The following is an 18,607-nucleotide window of genomic DNA, read 5'->3' as shown; positions in this document are numbered from 1 at the left end:
CACAACCGCCTCACGGCGCTGAGGTTCCAGGTTCGATCCCGGCTCTGGGTCACTGTCCGTGTGGAGTTTGCACATTCTCCCCGTGTCTGCGTGGGTTTCGCCCCCACAACCCAAAATGTGCAGAGTAGGTGGATTGGCCATGCTAAAAAGCCCCTTCATTGGAAAAAATAATTGGGTAATCTAAATTTATATTAAAAATTTTTTTTTTTAAACCCAGCGATTTAGCCCAGTGAGCTAAACCAGCCCCTAGCCCCTTTTAACGCTTAGGGGCCCTTTGGCATGGCCCATCTATCTAACCTGCACATCTTTGGACTGTGGGAGGAAACCAGAGCACCCAAAGGAAACCCTCGCAGACATGGGAGAACGTGCAAACTCCACAGTGTCACCCAAGGTCAGAGTTGAATCCGGGTCCCTGACACTGTGCGGCAGCAGTGCTAATCACTGTTCCAACGTGCCACCAACTAACAGACACCTCAAAGTACTTTACAGCCACTGATGTGCCGTCACAGGAAACAAGGAAGCTTAGTTTCACACAGCAAATGCCCGCCAACAGCAAACTCAAACCAACAACAATGTGATAATGAACAGATGATCGTCTTTTGTGATGTTGATTGAGGGATACATATTGGCCAGGATATTGGAGATAACTCCCTTGCTGTTCTTCAGAATAGTAAGAAGTCTTACAACACCAGGTTAAAGTCCAACAGGTTTGTTTCAAACACGAGCTTTCGGAGCGCAGCTCCTTCCTCAGGTGAAAGCTGCGCTCCGAAAGCTCGTGTTTGAAAGAAACCTGTTGGACTTTAACCTGGTGTTGCAAGACTTCTTACTGTGCTCACCCCAGTCCAACGCCAGCATCTCCACATTCAGAATAGTGCTATGGGACCATTTTACATCCACCAGAGAAGGCAGATGGTTTAACACCTCTTCCAAAAGACAGCACCTCTGACAGTGCAGTACTCCCTTGATGTGCAGTCAGCCTTGATGTTTGTCCTCAAGCCCAGGCGTGGAACTTCAACTGAGAACCTTGTGATTCAGAGATGAATCGTTCCAACCTATCCCAGTTTCCCTAGTTGCTCCATTTAACTGAAACCCCTCATCGCTGCTGCCTCACCTCTGCACCCTATCCATTGCCTAACCTCAAAGTGTGGTGCAGAGGAACTGGGCACAGTACTCCAGCTGGGGCCTAGCAGGTGATTTATAAAACGTTTGTCCAGCTTCCTTGTATTTGTACTCTCTAAATCCATCCAAAAGATCAAGGCCCTTAACGCCTTGACCAACCTGGCCGTTCACCTCCATCAAGTTGTGTCCCTTTGGCGAAAACAAAAATCTCACTATCATCACACTAAATTACAGATTATTCTGCAAAAAAGCCACTTTATTTAAGCGGCATGAAGTGGCCCAATTATAATGGGGGGGGGGGGGGGGGGGGGGGGGGGGGAGGATATTATGATGCAACCCTGAAAGCAGATCAACGTCATTATACAAGCACTGAATTTAAATTGCCTTGCACAGGACGGTGGTGGGGAGAGGGGTGCTTTCCTGGTGAAAACATGCTGCCCTGCCAATGACCCTGTTTTAAAGCCCTCCTCCTCCACCTCGCTTACCGGTCTGCAGGCTCGGCTGCTATACTGAGGGCCGAGGCTGGTGTACAACCCCCGGCAGCAGCGGGCCATCGTGAAATAGCGATGCGCCATCACTTGCTTGTCCTCTGTGTGTGTGTGTGTTTTGTTTTCTCCTCCCCCTTCTTTGTGGTTTAGGATCCGCGATGTTGAAACCGCGAGGACATGGAAGTGGGGATGTCCGGCTCAACGCCGCCTCTCTCGCCCTCCTCCTCCTCCTCACTCATGGCCGCCGTCGTCAAGCGCCTGACGTCATCACGGGCGGAGCCGGGCGGGTGACGCCACCACGTCTCATCGCCTCCACGTCGCCCCGCCCCCCCAATCCCATTGCCTCCCCCGCCCCGGCTCCGCCCCCGATAGCCCAGCTCCGCCCCTGCCCCGCCCCTTGCCCCGCCCCCCTCCGCTTCAGTCACGTGGTTACATCACTGACTCCAACAACCTCAGGGGAAAGCGTTTGTTACTCTTTGAACTAGCTTGTCATGTACTTGGTTTTATACTGCCTGTTTCGGTGCTGCTGTTTGTTCCCGTCGTTTTGCCTTTTTATCTTTTTTTCCTGCCTTTTCATCGCCATTTATTTATTCGATTCCTACGATTTTGCCAGGCTCCTTCCTCCTGATGACTGAGTGACTTCTCGCTCCCCGACACCGTGCTAGTATCTTGCGAACGGGATTTCAGGATTTATCATCGCAAAAGGTGAGAAACTGCGAGCTCACCTAAACCTTCGTTTTTATTTACGACGTCTCCTCCTCCAATCCCCTCCCCTACCTGCAGTGCATTTAAAATCTAAAATATGTTTGGATTTTTAAGTGGTCCATTCCAAGTTATTGGAATTACGCAGGCCATCAGAAGGAGCTTTATACTGTTGTACTGCAATGTGTCCTCCGATAAACATTTTATCAATGCCTCTCTCGTAGGCAGGGGTTACCCGCTTACATTAGATAAAAGAAGTCCGAAAAAATCCAGCTGTGAACTGTCTGCAGATAAACCAAGTTTGTCCAGCAACTACTGGAAGATCAGAGTTAGATGAAACTGCAACTGTTGGAGATATCGCAGATTGTTACAGCACAGAGGCCATTCAGCCTACTGTTTGCACCAGTCCTCCTAACGCCACACCCATGTCTTCTCCCCATAACCCTGCACATTCTTCCTTTTCAGATAACAATCCAATTCTCTCTGTAATGCCTCGATTGAACCTGCCACTATCACACTCTCAAGAGGTGCATTCCAGATCTTAAAACTCACTGCGTTAAAAAGTTTATCCTTATGTCTCCAGTTGCTTCTTTTGCCAGTTAATTCGAATCTGTGAAGTAACAGAGGACGCACAGATCAATAGACGAAAGATTTGCTTTCTTTGAAAGCAAATTGCCCCATCACAATATCTAACTACCTTGAATTTTCCAGAGGTTTTTGCTTTGGCTGCTCCACTTGGAGGCCCATTCCAGGAATTAAAGTCAACCATTCTTTATCTAATGAAGTACTTTTTGACATGAACTGACTTGTACCCATGTGGTCTTGCATTGGTGTCATTATTTAACTTGAATGGTGATCGACGTTTTATTTTTCTTATCAATCAGGATTAATAAAAAGCTTGGAAAGAAACAGAAGATGCATTTAAAGTAGTAAGGAGAATATCAAAAGGAAAAGGGAAGGAAAGAAAGAGGCTTTGGGCTAAAGTAAAACAAATTGTAGAAAAAGGCAAGCAATATCAAAAATGTGAATCAAAGCCGGAAAAAATACGGTAATCATCTTAAATAATCGGATCCAGGATAATATTCCCAGAGCAAATGAGGGGAGGGGAGGTAGAATGTCAGTATTAATAAAAGATTCAAGTTAGAATGTAAAGATATCCTAAGGGACTGCAATAACACATAACATACGTTGAGAAAGTTAAGAAACAGGAAAGAAAATGGTACAAATTTTTTTTTAAAAACGCATTTTATTCAAACTTGTATCAAAGTAGGTTACAGCAAGTAACCACCCCTGGAAACATTCTTCCCAACAATCAACTATACAGTGTGTACAGATTTTTCTCCTTTATCAACCCCCCCCCCCCAATCACCCCCCCCCCCCCCAATCACCCACCCCCCAATCATCCACCCCTCTGCGATGAACAGCTCCTCAAACACGGTCACAAACACCCCCCACATTTTCTCAAACTCCCCTGCTGAGCCCCTTAACTCATACTTTATCTTCTCGAACCGCAGGAAGTCATACAGGTCATCCAACCATGCTGCTACCCCCGGTGGCCATGCGGACCAGGGAATGGTACAATTCTTGGTGTGCTTTATTACCTGCAACCATACATTGGAGATGATGGTGCAAACGTCAGAAAAGAGTTTTGTGGCAATAATATGTCACATATTCGCTATCCCATGATTGAAGAAACATTAGCATCATTCTTGTCTAAGTAGGAAACATTTTTAGAATGCAACAAATATTGCTTCCTAGATAAATCAATTCCTAGTTAACTAACACAGACATTAGGGCAGCATGGTAGCACGGTGGTTAGCACAGTTGCTTCACAGTTCAAGGGTCCCATGTTCGATTCCCGGCTTGGGTCACTGTGCGGAGGGAGTATGCACGTTCTCCCTGTGTGTGCGTGGGTTTCCTCCGGGTGCTCCGGTTTCTTTCCACAAGTCCACAGATGTGCAGGTTTGGTGGATTGGCTATGCTAAATTGACTTTGGTGTCTAGGTGCGCTGGGGTTACTGGGTTACGGGAATAGGGTGGAGGTGTGGGCTTGGGTAGGGTGCTCCTTCCAAGGGCCGATGCAGACTCGATGGGCCGAATGACCTCCTTCTGCGCTGTAAATTCTATGGAAAAACATTTTGAAAAAAGGACAGGAAAAGATCCATCCAAGCCCATCCACTAGTACAACAAATTCACAATGTTAAATCATTCTCCCCTCCACCTTCCGTGCAATCTCCTGAGAAGCAAACGGAATAAAATAAATGGATGAGGAGGATAGAAAGTGCAACAGGAAAAGGGAGAACTGAGAGAGACGATGTTTGAAAGTTCTCACTTACTCCGACTCGTCTTTGCTGTGCTGAGGAGCAAAGGTGTTCAACTGCATCAGGAGGTGGTGATGTGTCATTCAATTTCTGTTATTTCCCCCGTTTTAAAACGTTTAATATTACTAACTCTTTCATCCATGTTTAAAATGTGTAGACAGCGCCGGGTTTTGCTGCCGTCTCTGGCCATTCATTCTCACTTCCACATTGCTGAACCTTGAACAAGTGGATACATACTAAACGTATTGCGTCATGGCGCAGGTCTACCCTAGCCCCGCCCACTAGCAGTCACGCCGCCTGCACAGTTGCGTCATCAGAAATGTCCACCTCCAAAACAAAGTTAACTTGACCCAAACCCTGCGATGAGTTTTATTCTGACTTTGCTTTCCCGCATCTGCCGATACTTCAGTTGTTGTCTCTTTCTCCCGCTTTTCCTGCTTTTTATCGCAGTTCTTTCTATTTTTGACCTGGATAATTACTTGCCTGACTAGCAACATGTTTCTTTAGTGGCCATTCCCAAAGCTGGCCAACATTTTGTCCGTGCTAAAGCCAACCGAAGCTGTCCGCGTACATCACCCTGGGTGAGAATATAAGGTGAGGCTGTGGCATTTAAAATCAGCCGCATGTTTTCTTGGACCTAAATGCAGTATGTTACATTTTACAAAGAAGATGACTTCCGCGCCTCGTATTGGCTCGGACTGGCGAATAGATTGTTCTAACAATCTCGCAGAGGTTGTAAGCGTAACAGCGCATTGCAGGATATTGAATCGGCAGATAGACAGGTTAAAACACCATCAGTGTAAAATGGGTGGTAAACAGTAGCCCACACAAACAACCTTCCTCTTTTGGATAAGTAACCTTTCAGGCATTCATGTTATTTAGTCTTAGAACATATAGAATATTTCTGGGAATATGGTGCCTTCCCTCCGCATGAGTTGTGGATGGTTGGCACCCACCAGGACTTCATCCAAGTCGCTATTATTCATCCATGTGACATGTCAGTTGTGATGTTGGGCCTTAATATAATAATATAAAAATAATCACTTATTGCCACAAGTAGGATTAAATGAAGTTACTGTGAAAATCCCCCAGTCACCACATTCCGGTGCCTGTTCGGGGAGGCCGGTACGGGAATCGAACCGACACTGCTGACCTTGTTCTGCATTACAAGACAGCTGTTTAGCCCACTGTGCTAAACCAGCCCCAATGGACCCAATCCAGGATGACCAGACTTCCTCCCCATCAGTGGTATTGACTGAAAGACCCGGGGATAGGCAGACCCAATGTGCTGAGTATTTATTTGAGTTAAAACATTTGATACTTTTCCTGAAGGTTAAGATATTTTAGTGAATACTGTATCTAAACTTCTGCAAAAGTTTTGCTCCTTTTTAAGGAATCAATGCGGGAAACTCAGTAAATATGAGTTGTACCAATTTGTTGAGTTGGTGTGCATACGAGCTGAGGTACAGTACCTCCCTAAGAATAAAACTATTCCTCCAACTGAGCCCCAACGTTTAGATATGGATAGCCCATGAATGGGCTTTTCCTGGTATAATTTTCTTTAAGGGTAGAGGTGGCTTGTTTTATTCTATATGTACATGAATACGTTCAATGTCAAATCGTGGTGCAATTTTGTTAGTGCTGGCTTTGTACTTTCAAATCTAAAATTTTAGATTATAACAAAATCAATTACCTCCTCAGTTTAAGAAGTTGTGTCGACGGCCAGGCTTTTAAAAAAGCTTCTGTTTAAAGGTTTAGCGGAATAATGAATGAATCAATTTTGTTTATGGTGAGTTCACGGTGGGAACAGAGGGATTTGCAGAGAGTGGAGTGAGTGAGGTAATGGGGGAAGCTCTGTATGACAGTGTCATCCAGACTTCAACATTAGCTCCCTTTTCTCTCTGCAGAGGCTGTCAGACCTGCTCAGATTGTTCAGTGTTTTCTGCTTCTGTGTTAGCTCTGCGGGAGGGGGGAAATCTGAGCGGGGTCAGGGGCGGGGTAAGTGAGGGACAGTGCTGACAAATGTGGGCGGGCCGGGTATGCGCAATGGGAGGGGCCGGGGTTGATGGCAGGTCGGGGCTTGGATCAGGGGGCGGGGTACCGCTGGATGTGGGCGGAGGCGTGGATCAGGGGGCGGGGTACCGCTGGATGTGGGCGGGGCCTGGATCCGGGGGCGGGGTATCGCTGGATGTGGGTGGGGCCTGGATCCGGGGGCGGGGTATCGCTGGATGTGGGCGGAGGCGTGGATCAGGGGGCGGGGTACCGCTGGATGTGGGCGGGGCCTGGATCAGGGCGCGAGGTACCGCAGGATGTGGGCGGGGCCTGAATCAGGGGGCGGGGTATCGCTGGATGTGGATCAGGGCGCGAGGTACCGCTGGATGTGGGCGGGGCCTGGATCAGGGGGCGGGGTATCGCTGGATGTGGATCAGGGCGCGAGGTACCGCTGGATGTGGGCGGGGCCTGGATCAGGGGGCGGGGTATCGCTGGATGTGGATCAGGGCGCGAGGTACCGCTGGATGTGGGCGGGGCCTGCACCAGGGGCGGGGCGAGGCGAGGCGAGCTGACGCCTCACGGAGCGGATGAAAACCTTCCCCCGTTTACCGACTCTTGTCAGACGGGGAGTATCGAGTGTGTGGAGGGGAGGGTTTGGGGTCTCCGGCCTCAGTGTTAGGCACAGGGCAGAGGAAGGGGAGCGGAGCGGAGCGGATCTTTTCCCGGTGCTGTCAACACCGGAGAGCGGCCTGGCCGGCGGTAACATGAAGATCTGGAGCTCGGAGCATCTCTTCAGGTAATATACAGGGAAACGCAGGAGGGGTCGGTGGCGGGGGCCTGGATCAGGGGGAGGAGGGGCCTGGATCGGTGGGGGGGTGGATCAGAGGGAGGGGTGGGGGGGTGGATCAGGGGGAGGGGTGGGGGGGTGGATCAGGGGGAGGGGTGGGGGGGTGGATCAGGTGGGGGGGTGGATCAGGGGGAGGGGTGGGGGGGTGGATCAGGGGGAGGGTGGGGGGGTGGATCAGGGGGAGGGGTGGGGGGGTGGATCAGGGGAGGGGTGGGGGGGTGGATCAGGGGGAGGGGTGGGGGGGTGGATCAGGGGGAGGGGTGGGGGGGTGGATCAGGGGGAGGGGTGGGGGGGTGGATCAGGGGGAGGGGTGGGGGGGCTGGCTGGATCAGGGGGAGGGGTGGGGGGGTGGATCAGGGGAGGGGTGGGGGGGCTGGCTGGATCAGGGGGAGGGGGGTGGGGGGGCTGGCTCAGGGGGAGGGGTGGGGGGGCTGGATCAGGGGGAGGGGTGGGGGGGCTGGATCAGGGGGAGGGGTGGGGGGGCTGGATCAGGGGGAGGGGTGGGGGGGCTGGATCAGGGGGAAGGGGGGGCTGGATCAGGGGGAAGGGGGGGTGGATCGGGGGTGAGAGGGGGCTGGATCGGGGGGGAAGGGGGGGCTGGATCGGGGGGAGGGGGGCTGGATCGGGGGGAGGGGGGGCCTGGATCGGGGGGAGGGGGGGCTGGATCGGGGGGAGGGGGGCTGGATCAGGGGGAGGGGGGCTGGATCAGGGGGTGGGGGGGCTGGATCAGGGGGTGGGGGAGGCTGGATCAGGGGGAAGGGGGGCTGGATCAGGGGGAGGGGGGCTGGATCAGGGGAAGGGGGGCTTGGATCGGGGGGTGGGGGGGCTGGATCGGGGGGTGGGGGGGCTGGATCGGGGGTGGGGCTGGATCAGGGGGAGGCTGGATCAGGGGGTGGGGGGGCTGGATCAGGGGGTGGAGGGGGCTGGATCAGGGGGTGGAGGGGGCTGGATCGGTGGAGGGGGGGCCTGGATCAGGGGGAAGGGGGGGCTGGATCAGGGGGTGGGGGGGCTGGATCAGGGGGTGGGGGGGGCTGGATCAGTGCAGGGGGGGCCTGGATCAGGGGGGGGCTGGATTAGGGGGGAGGCTGGATCAGGGGGTGGGGGTGGGGGGGGCTGGATCGGGGGGAGGGGGGCTGGATCAGTGGTGGGGGAGGCTGGATCAGGGGAAGGGGGGCCTGTATCAGGGGGAAGGGGGCCTGGATCGGGGTGGGGGGCTGGATCGGGGGGTGGGGAGGCTGGATCGGGGGTGGTGGGGGGCTGGATCAGGGGGAGGCTGGATCAGGGGAAGGGGGAGGCTGGATCAGGGGGAAGGGGGGCTGGATCATGGGGAGGGGGGCCTGGATCAGGGGGTGGGGAGGCTGGATCAGGGGGTGGGGGGGCTGGATCGGGGGTGGGGGCTGGATCATGGGGAGTGGGGGCCTGGATCAGGGGGTGGGGGAGGCTGGATCAGGGGGGGGCTGGATCAGGGGAGGGGGGGCTGGATCAGGGGGTGGGGGGTGCTGGATCAGGGGGAAGGGGGGCTGGATCAGGGGGGAGGAGGGGCTTGATCAGGGGGGAGGGGGGCTGGATCAGGGGGTGGGGAGGCTGGATCGGGGTGGGGGGGCTGGATCGGGGGTGGGGGATGGGGGCTGGATCATGGGGAGGGGGCCTGGATCAGGGGAGGGGGGGCTGGATCAGGGGGGAGGAGGGGCTTGATCAGGGGGGAGGGGGGGCTGGATCTGGGGGAGGGGGCTGGATCGGGGGGGAGGCTGGATCAGGGGGAGTGGCTGGATCGGGGGGCCTGGATCAAGGGGGGGCTGGATCAGGGGGAGGGGAGGGGGGGGCTGGTTCAAGGGGAGGGGGCTGGATCGGGGGGGGGTCTGGATCAAGGGGGGGCTGGGTCGGTGGGGCTGGATCAGGGATGAGAGCAGCCTGGATCAGGTGAGGGGGCCTGGATCAGAGGGGGCATGGATCAGGGAGTGGGGCCGGGGGGGTTCTGGATCCAGGGTGTGGGGTCCTGGATCGGGTGGGGGTGTTGGGGCGTTGGTGGTGGGGGTGTTCTGGGTCGGGGGTGATGGCGGTGCCGGTGACTGTCAAGTCAGTGCAATGGTAGGGGTGTTGTCAGGGTGATGGGGGTGGGGTGTTGTCAGGGTGATGGGGGTGGGGTTTTGTCAGGGTGATGGGGGTGGGGTGTTGTCAGGATGATGGGGGTGGGGTTTTGTCAGGGTAATGGGGCTGGGGTTTTGTCAGGATGATGGGGGTGGGGTTTTGTCAGGATGATGGGGGTGGGGTGTTGTCAGGATGATGGGGGTGGGGTGTTGTCAGGGTGATGGGGGTGGGGTTTTGTCAGGATGATGGGGGTGGGGTTTGTCAGGATGATGGGGGTGGGGTGTTGTCAGGGTGATGGGGGTGGGGTTTTGTCACGATGATGGGGGTGGGGTGTTGTCAGGATGATGGGGGTGGGGTGTTGTCAGGGTGATGGGGTGGGGTTTTGTCAGGATGATGGGGGTGGGGTTTTGTCAGGATGATGGGGGTGGGGTGTTGTCAGGGTGATGGGGGTGGGGGTTTTGTCACGATGATGGGGGTGGGGTGTTGTCAGGGTGATGGTGGTGGGGTTTTGTCAGGATGATGAGGGTGTGGTGTTGTCGGGTCGGGGCGATGGTTGGGGTGCGGGTGTTGTCGGGGTGATGGGAGTGGGGGTTTTGTCAGGATGAGGGGGGTGGGGTGCTGTCGGGGCGATGGCGGTGGATGTGTTGTCGGGGGGGATGGGTGTGTTGTCGAGGATTGGGGGGGTGGGGTGTTGTCGGTGTGATGGGGGTGGGGTGCTGTCAAGTCAGTGCAATGGTAGGGGTGTTGTCAGGGTGATGGGGGTAGGGTTTTGTCAGGATGATGGGGTGGGGTGTTGTCGGGGCAATGGGGTAGGGTTTTGTCAGGATGATGGCGGTGGGGTGGTGTCGGGGCGATGGCGGTGGGGTGATGGGGGTGGGGTGTTGTCGGGGCGATGGCGGTGGGGTGATGGGGTGGGGTTTTGTCAGGATGGTGGGGGTGGATGTGTTGTCAGGGGGGGTGGGTGTGTTGTCGAGGCGATGGGGATGTCCAGTTTGCCCCCAGGGGGATTGGGTATGAGTGTCTCCGGGCAGTTGGTGTTGGGAGCCGGTACGAAGCGGGTGCTGACTGTTACTTCAGTGATGCTCAGCTTGTGACTGTCTGCAATTAATCATTTTTATTGGTGTTACAAGTAGGCTTACATTAACACTGCAATGAAGTTACTGTGAAAATCCCCTAGTCGCCACACTCCGGCGTCTGTTCGGGTACACTGAGGGAGAATTCAGAATGTCCAATTCACGCAACAAGTATGTCTTTCACGAAACCGGAGCACCAGGAGGAAACTCACGCAAACACTGGGAGAAGGTGCAGTCTCCGCACAGACCGTGACACAAGCCAGGAAGGGAATCGAAGCCAGGTCCCTGATACTGTGAAGCAAAAGTGCTAATCACTGTGCAACCATGCCACGCATAAAATGCCAGCTTGGCACCTGGGCAGTGCCATACTGGCAGTGCCAGGCCAGCACTGCCAGGGTACTCAGGTGGCACATGTAGTGCCAGGATACCATCCTGCCCAAATGGCATGCAGCTGGGGCCTTTGATCCCCTGGGAGAACCCCACGAGTGCTGTTCCACCTGGTTCCCGTTTGTGTGCAGAAAATGTTGTACAGAATATCTCCAGTAAACTGCAGAGACTCAGCACTGCAGAAGATACTGAAGGAACGTTTGTTATGGTGGAAAAACACTGTGTCTTTGTCTGCAAAACATCTTCTATTAGGAGACATTTTAATTGTTCACCACATCCCCTATGCAGCTGTGTCCAACTCCTTGTTTATCTGGGAACTGATTGGTGCTGATCCTAGTTATACCGACTGGGGGTTCAGACTGCAGGTACATCCAATACTGTCTAAACTCAAAATCCCAGCAAGTAATCATATAAATGCCAGCCTTGGTTCAGTGCTGACAGTCTTGAAGTTTCTGGGGTCAAGCCCAGGCTGATATTTTGGTGTAGTGGCAATTGCTGATCACTTTTGGAGATTATTTTTTTAAAATAATTTTTATTGAGATTTTCAAAAACAGAAAATAACAACACGAAAACAGTATTAACAACAACAAAAAGAAAAACACACTAACCCCCAAAACCAACCCCCCCCCCCCAGTAACTACAAAAAGAAGAAATAGATAACCACCCGGCATATTCAATAAACAGATATACACATTTCTCCCTTCCCCCGAAACAAACCCCAGGAAAGGCTGCCATCGCCTAAAGAACCCCTGTACTGATCCCCTCAGGGCAAATTTCACCTTCTCCAATTTGATGAACCCCGCCATATCATTGATCCAGGCCTCCACGCTTGGGGGCCTCGCATCCTTCCATTGAAGCAAGATTGTCCGCCGGGCTACTAGGGACGCAAAGGCCAGAACAACGGCCTCTTTCGCCTCCTGCACTCCCGGCTCCACTGCAACCCCAAAAATTGCGAGTCCCCAGCCTGGCTTGACGCTGGATCCTACCACCCTCGACACGGTCCTTGCTACCCCCTTCCAAAACACCCCCAGCACTGGGCATGCCCAGAACATATGGGCGTGGTTCGCTGGACTCCCCGAGCACCTAGCACACCTGTCTTCGCCCCCGAAAAACCTACTCATCCTCGTCCCGGTCATGTGGGCCCTGTGCAGCCCCTTGATCTGTATGAGGCTAAGCCTCGCACAGGAAGAGGAGGAATTCACTCTTTCCAGGGCATCCGCTGACGTCCCCTCCTCAATCTCCTCACCCAGCTCCTCCTCCCATTTACCCTTCAGCTCCTCCACCGAGGCTTCATCCACCTCCTGCATGACGTGGTACACGTCCAAAATCCTCCCCCCTCCAACCCACACCCCCGAGAGTACCCTGTCCTGTACCCCACGGGGGTAGCAAAGGGAACCCCTCCACCTGCCGCCTGGCAAACGCCCCAACCTGCATGTACCTAAACATGTTCCCCGGGGGGAAACTTCCCCTCTAACTCACCAGGCTCGCAAACCTCCCATCCACAAACAGGTCCCTCAACCTCCTAATACCTACCCTGTGCACCCTGCCCGCCAAAGACAGCGGCAACATGTCCCATCTTTTATTCTCCTCCTCCATTTGCTCCACCAGCCTAGTGAGGTTAAGCTTGTGAAGGGCCCCCCAGCTTCTAGCCACCTGGACTGCCAGGTACTGAAAGCTCCTCCCCGCCCTTTTCAGCGGGAACCTACCAATCCCCTCCTCTTGATCCCCCGGGTGTACGACGAACAGCTCACTCTTACCCAGGTTGAGCTTGTACCCAGAAAAGCCCCCAAATTCCCTAAGGATCTGCATCACCTCCGGCATTCCCCCCACTGGGTCCGCCACATAAAGCAACAAGTCATCTGCGTATAATGACACTCGGTGCTCCTCCCCACCCCGTACCAGACCCCTCCAATTCCTCGACTCCCTCAACCCCATGGCCAGGGGCTCAATTGCCAACTCAAAGGGGACAGGGGACACCCCTGCCTCGTCCCCCGAAAGTACTCTGATCTCCTCCTTTTTCGTGGCTACACTCGCCATCGGGGCCTCATATAACAGCCTCACCCAACTGACAAACCCCTCCCCGAACCCAAACCTTTCCAGTACCTCCCACAAGTACCCCCACTCAACCCTATCAAAGGCCTTCTCCGCGTCTAATGCTACCACTATCTCCGCCTCCCCTTCTACCGCCGGCATCATTATAACATTCAGAAGCCTACGTAGGTGCATGCATTTCTTATCAGTGAATTCACATTGTTGTGAAGGGGGCTAACCTCACTGTTTTTGGAAGCTAATTTTGACTCGTGTTAAAATGCGTTTTACAGTGAGTTTACCCACGGTGTAACTTTTTAAAAAATCATTTTATTAAGACATTTATGGTTTTGTAACAATAAAAGATTCAAATACAATGTAAACATAGTTCAGTGCGTAACACATCCCTCCATCTCCCACTGTTCCCACCTAATCTAGACAAAAAATATCCTAAGTCCCCCCTTACCCCCTCCCCCTTATTGAATCTGCTGACTGTTTAGTTTTCTCCGAAGAAGTCGGAAAAACGGCTGCCACGTCCGAACGAACCCTAACGTTGATCCTTTTAGGGCGAACTTAATTTTTTCAAGTCTAAGAAATCCAGCCAAGTCACTAACCCATACCCCTGATTTCAGGGGCTTAGAGTCTCTCCATGCTAGCAATATCCATCTCCGGGCTACCAAAGAGGCAAAGGCCAAAACGTCAGCCTCTCTCGCCCCCTGGACTCCCGGGTCTTCCGACACTCGAAAGAATCGCCACCTCTGGACTCGACGCCACCCTCGTTTTTAGAACCGTGGACATGCCATCCATAAAACCCTGCCAGAATCCCCTAAGCTTCGGGCATGCCCAAAACATGTGGACATGGTTTCCGGGCCCACCTGCACACCTCACACACCTATCCTCCACCCAAACAAACCTGCTCATCTGGGCCACTGTTATGTGTGCCCGCTGGACCACCTTGAATTGTATCAGGCTGAGCCTGGCAAATGATGAGGACGTGTTGACTCTGCTCGAGCATCCTCCCACATACCCTTTCACTCCTTTCCCAACTCATTTTCCCATTTACGTTTTGTCTCCCCTATCTGGGTTTCCTCCCACCCCATAAGTACTTTATAGATATCCAAAACCTTCCCCTCCCCCACCCCGTTCTAAAAACTACCTTGTCCTGTATCCCCTGTGGCAGTAGAAGCAGAGAGGTCGCAACCGCACAAAATTCCTTACCTGCAGATATCAAAACCCATTCCCTCCCGGCAATTCAAACCTCCTCCAAATCATCTAAACATGGAAAGCTCCGATCAATAAATAAATCCCCCAGCCTCTCAATTCCTGCTCTCTGCCACCTCCGAAACCCCTCACCCATCATCCCCAGGACAAACCAGTGATTACCACAAATTGGAGCCCACACCAACGCTCCCTCCACTCCCATATGCTTCCGCCACTGCCCCCAAACTCTCAGGGCCACCACTACCACTGGGCTTGTGGAGTACCGGGCCGGCGAGAACAGCAGAGGAGCCGTGAGTAATGCCCCCAAACCTGTGCCCTTACATGAGGCTGCCTCCACCCGCTCCCGCACCAACCCCTCCACCACTACCCACTTCCTAATCATGGCTATATTTGCCGCCCAGTAGTAGCAGTGCCAGTCTCCCCCACCCCCGCTCTAACAGCACTTCCTTTACCTGAGGGGTTTTACCCACCCACACAAACCCAGATATCACCCTATTTACCCGCTTAAAAAAGGCCTTTCCCCAGGTGTAACTTTTAACCTAATATTAATTCCATATTATTCGATCTCTATCCCTTCACGGCTCTGTTTTCTTTCCAGTGCTTATACTTAATATTCGTCATGATTACATTTCATTTAAGAAATGAAATGAAAATTGCTTATTGTCACAAGTAGGCTTCAAATGAAGTTACTGTGAAAAGCCCCTAGTCGCCACATTCCGGCGCCTGTTCAGGGAGGCTGGTATGGGAATTGAACCGTGCTGCTGGCCTGCCTTGGTCTGCTTTAAAAGCCATTCTGCAAATCTCCATCGGCTTGCCCTTTTGCATATTTCAGTTTGAAGAAGTTAAACATAGTTTGAAAAGTTCTTCCTAACTTGTAGGTGACCGTACAAATCCTTTCTTTCCAGACTGAGTGAGCTAAAGACATTGTGTGATGTTGGTCATTCCAGCTATAGTGCTGCTACTATTACACATTAAAGGAAAATATACAAATATCATGAAAAATAGGAAATTCCTGTATCTTCTGCTAGAATGTAATTGTCTTAATATTTTTGCAGATAATTGCTATGCTGTAGTACACTTCTCAGTGCTATATCTCTGCATGTCAACTTTTAAAGTGTCTATTGTATGCCTGCATCTTAGCAGATCATAAGCTTGGTTTGGGTGATATTTTTGTCACCCGCTTTCTGGGGAACAGACCTCTTTTGCACACACATGTTCTCTTCTGTTCCTGGTACAATGGCATTGGTTTATATGTAATGTGCTTGTACTTGTTTGTGTCCTTTAGTCATCCATGGGAGACGGTCATCAAAGCAGCAATGCGAAAATACCCTAATCCCATGAACCCCAACGTAGTGGGAGTGGATGTGTTGGAGAGAAATCTCGATACTGAAGGAAGATTGCATAGCCAACGTCTGCTTAGCACAGAGTGGGGACTCCCCAGCATTGTTATGGCTGTAAGTTTGCCAGCACAATTTCTTGGATGATGTTCAATTAATTTTAAATATTGTTCATGTAAAACAGCCAAAAGATCTAAGATCTTGTTTTAAATAGACTGCTAATGTGCAGATCCATAAAGGTTTGACACAAGTAGCCTGTATAAAGATTGGTGCAGAGTAGCCTAGTTTCTCAGTCAAATCGGGAACAATATTACACTGAAATATTTTTCTGTATGACGAGTGGGCCAGTGACATACAGTTTGACTTGTTTAGTTAGTTGTTGAAACAATTCGATTGTGGAAAGTGGTATTGAGGCTAAAGGAACATAGGAATTAGGATCAGAATAGGCAATTCAGCCCTTCGAGCCTGCTCCACCATTCAATCAGATGATGGCTGATCTCTTCCTGGTCTCAAATCCACCTCCCAGCCTGTTCCCCATATCCCTCAAACCTCTTTTTTGTTTTTTAAATCAAATATATCTATCTCCTTCTTAACCATTTAATGACTCAGTGATAGAAATGGACTTTTCTAATCAGCTATAACCATGAGAATAAGGGGAGATGGTAGTGGTTTAATTGAGAACTCATTAAGAATAATTAACTGTAATCGTATTAGGCATTACTTCAGTGCAACAAATAGCTGGGAACCCACTCAGGGTTAATCCAGATAACACTCTCTAATTTCTTTTCTTAAGTTTCAGATTTTGCAAGCTGTTGAGAGTGCGAGGCCAGTGACGTCAACTAGCTAAAAGCCCCATTGTATGGTTAAAAACTGGGCGGCTGTCCAGTACGAGTAGTCCCGTTTATATAGTAACAGCCAGTCGAGGACTGATAATTTCTTAGTGAAAACTTTTTCTAATTAATGATAAATGCAGATATGGATAATTTGGAAAATTGGCAAGCAATGGTATGGGAAAGTGGCACCAAGATATTTAAATACATGCATTTCTTAAAATTGATAGACAGACAGTTTGAGCCATCACTCAGATTCCACTGCACTATGGGGCAGCGAGTTCCACAAATATACCACCCTCTGCGAGAAGTAGTTCCTCCTCATCTCAGTTCTAAATCTACCGCCTCAACCTACATCTGTGACCTCTCACCCTAGATTGCCCTCCAAGGGGTAAGATTTGGCCTACACTTACTCCATCAATCCCTTTTAGTATCTTGTATACCTCGATCAGATCCCCTCTCATCCTTCTAAACTCCAGTGAGTATAAGCCCAAATGGTTTAATCTCCACTCGTACATTAACCCTTTCATTTCCGGAATCAATCTGGTGAACCACCTCTGAACTGGCTCCAATGCCACCACAGCCTTCCTCAAATAAGGAGACCAAAACTGGACAGAATGCTCCAGATGTGGTCTCACCAACACCCTATACAATTGCAACAATACTTCTCTACTTTTACACTCCAGTCCTTTTGCAATAATTGCTAACATTCCATTTGCCTTTTTAATTATATGCCTATCCATATAGAATCATAGAATTTCTAGTGCAGAAGGAGGCCATTCGGCCCATCGAGTCTGCACCGGCCTTTGGAAAGAACACCCCACTTAAGCCCATACCTCCACCCTATCCCAAAAATCCCACCTAATCTTTTTGGACACTAAGGGCATTTAGCATGGCCAATGCACCTAAGCTGCACATCTTTGGACTGTGGGAGGAAACCGGAGCACCCGGAGGAAACCCACGCAGACACGGGGAGAACATGTAGACTCCGCACAGACAGTGACCCAAGCCGGAAATCAAACCTGGGACCCTGGAGCTGTGTCCTTCTGTAAAATCTTTATCTCCTCTTCACTGCCTGATTTCCCACCTATTTTAGTATCTGAAAATTTTGCTATGTTACACTCCGTCCCTGCTTGCAGATCATTTATATAGATTGTAAACAGTTGAGGTCTGAGGACTGACCCCTGCGGCACCCCGCTAGTTACAGTTCACCAGCCAGAGAAAGACCCATTTAACCCAACCCTCTGCTTTCAGTCAGTTAGCCAATCCTCAATCCAATCTATTACTCTAATCTGATCGGCTATGATCTTATCAAATGGTGGAGAAGACTTGAGGGGCCAAATAATTTACTCTGTTCCTCATTTATTTGTTTGTATGTTGCCTCAGTAAACTTCATGTGGCTGATTCATAGTCAATGAACTTCGATCTAGGTTTATAGTGAGAATGTTGGATAATCTGTGTGAAAATACAATTTGAGTAACGTAGCCAACCTGCCTAATTCCTCCGATTATTTACGTAGGTACAGTGTCTCAAGTCCAGCTATCCAAAAACCAGTGCCTGACAACTGTAGATTTTTTTTAAGCTGCCATGCATACATTTTAATTATCTTAAGAAGTGTAAAGTAACTAATAGGCGTGTTTGGCTAGTTGCTGCATTGGTACACTGACCAGTGATTGGATTTGCACACCAGTCTTTTCCTGTAATCCGAGTGGTCTGAATGTTGGCAATAAGGTGTTGTTGCAAGGAAATTAATCCAGTACCCACTATTGGGGAATAGATTCAAAGCCCGAGTAATTATATTCGCATTTATGGTTTTTAATCCCCAAAATAAATGTATGGAATTAAATTCACTCAACTCTTTTGAAACTTGAGTTCGATTCTAGTTCTCTATTCAGTGGAATTTGACAATATTATACTGAAATTGAAGTGAAATAAAGGTAACGATGGGGTAGCTTCATTCCTACATAATGTATTTTTGCTAGATCCTAGGTACAAGCAGGAGCACTACATACATTAAAGAACATTCTGTTGTAGATCCAGTTGAACGGACAATGGAACTTAGCTCTTCTAATGTAAGTATGATTTTGAAACTCCCAACACCATGGAGCATCTAAATTGTAATATGCATATACCCAAAGCTTTTTCTTCTGCTTCCTTGAAACTGATATTATTCCA

General features: G+C 51.0%; 2 protein-coding genes across 6 annotated transcripts in view; one reads left to right on the top strand and one right to left on the bottom strand.

Moving 5' to 3' along the window:
- afg3l2 (AFG3-like AAA ATPase 2) overlaps positions 1-1,876 on the bottom strand; it is a 64,440-nt gene extending 62,564 nt beyond the window's left edge. Inside the window, exon 1 of one of the 2 annotated variants that reach the window (XM_038808663.1) lies at positions 1,605-1,876. In XM_038808663.1, coding sequence (XP_038664591.1) covers positions 1,605-1,694 — 90 coding nt within the window. In that variant the 5' untranslated portion in view covers positions 1,695-1,876. The remainder of the gene's footprint in view (positions 1-1,604) is intronic. The other variant, XM_038808662.1, reaches the window with a different exon arrangement.
- Positions 1,877-7,178: 5,302 nt separating this feature from the next.
- The window catches only part of prelid3a (PRELI domain containing 3A), a 31,974-nt gene continuing 20,545 nt past the window's right edge, over positions 7,179-18,607 (top strand). For all 4 annotated transcript variants that reach the window (XR_005462019.1, XM_038808660.1, XM_038808659.1 and 1 more), the window contains exons 1-3: positions 7,179-7,417; positions 15,551-15,719; positions 18,415-18,504. Coding sequence is in view for 3 of the 4 variants with exons in the window: in XM_038808660.1 (XP_038664588.1) it covers positions 7,209-7,417; positions 15,551-15,719; positions 18,415-18,504 (468 nt within the window). In the remaining variant the exon portion in view is untranslated. The remainder of the gene's footprint in view (positions 7,418-15,550; positions 15,720-18,414; positions 18,505-18,607) is intronic.

Source organism: Scyliorhinus canicula, chromosome 10, assembly GCF_902713615.1.
Source record: "Scyliorhinus canicula chromosome 10, sScyCan1.1, whole genome shotgun sequence".
NCBI classification, from domain to species: Eukaryota; Metazoa; Chordata; class Chondrichthyes; order Carcharhiniformes; family Scyliorhinidae; genus Scyliorhinus; species Scyliorhinus canicula.
This window is presented reverse-complemented; position numbering and strand designations above follow the sequence as displayed.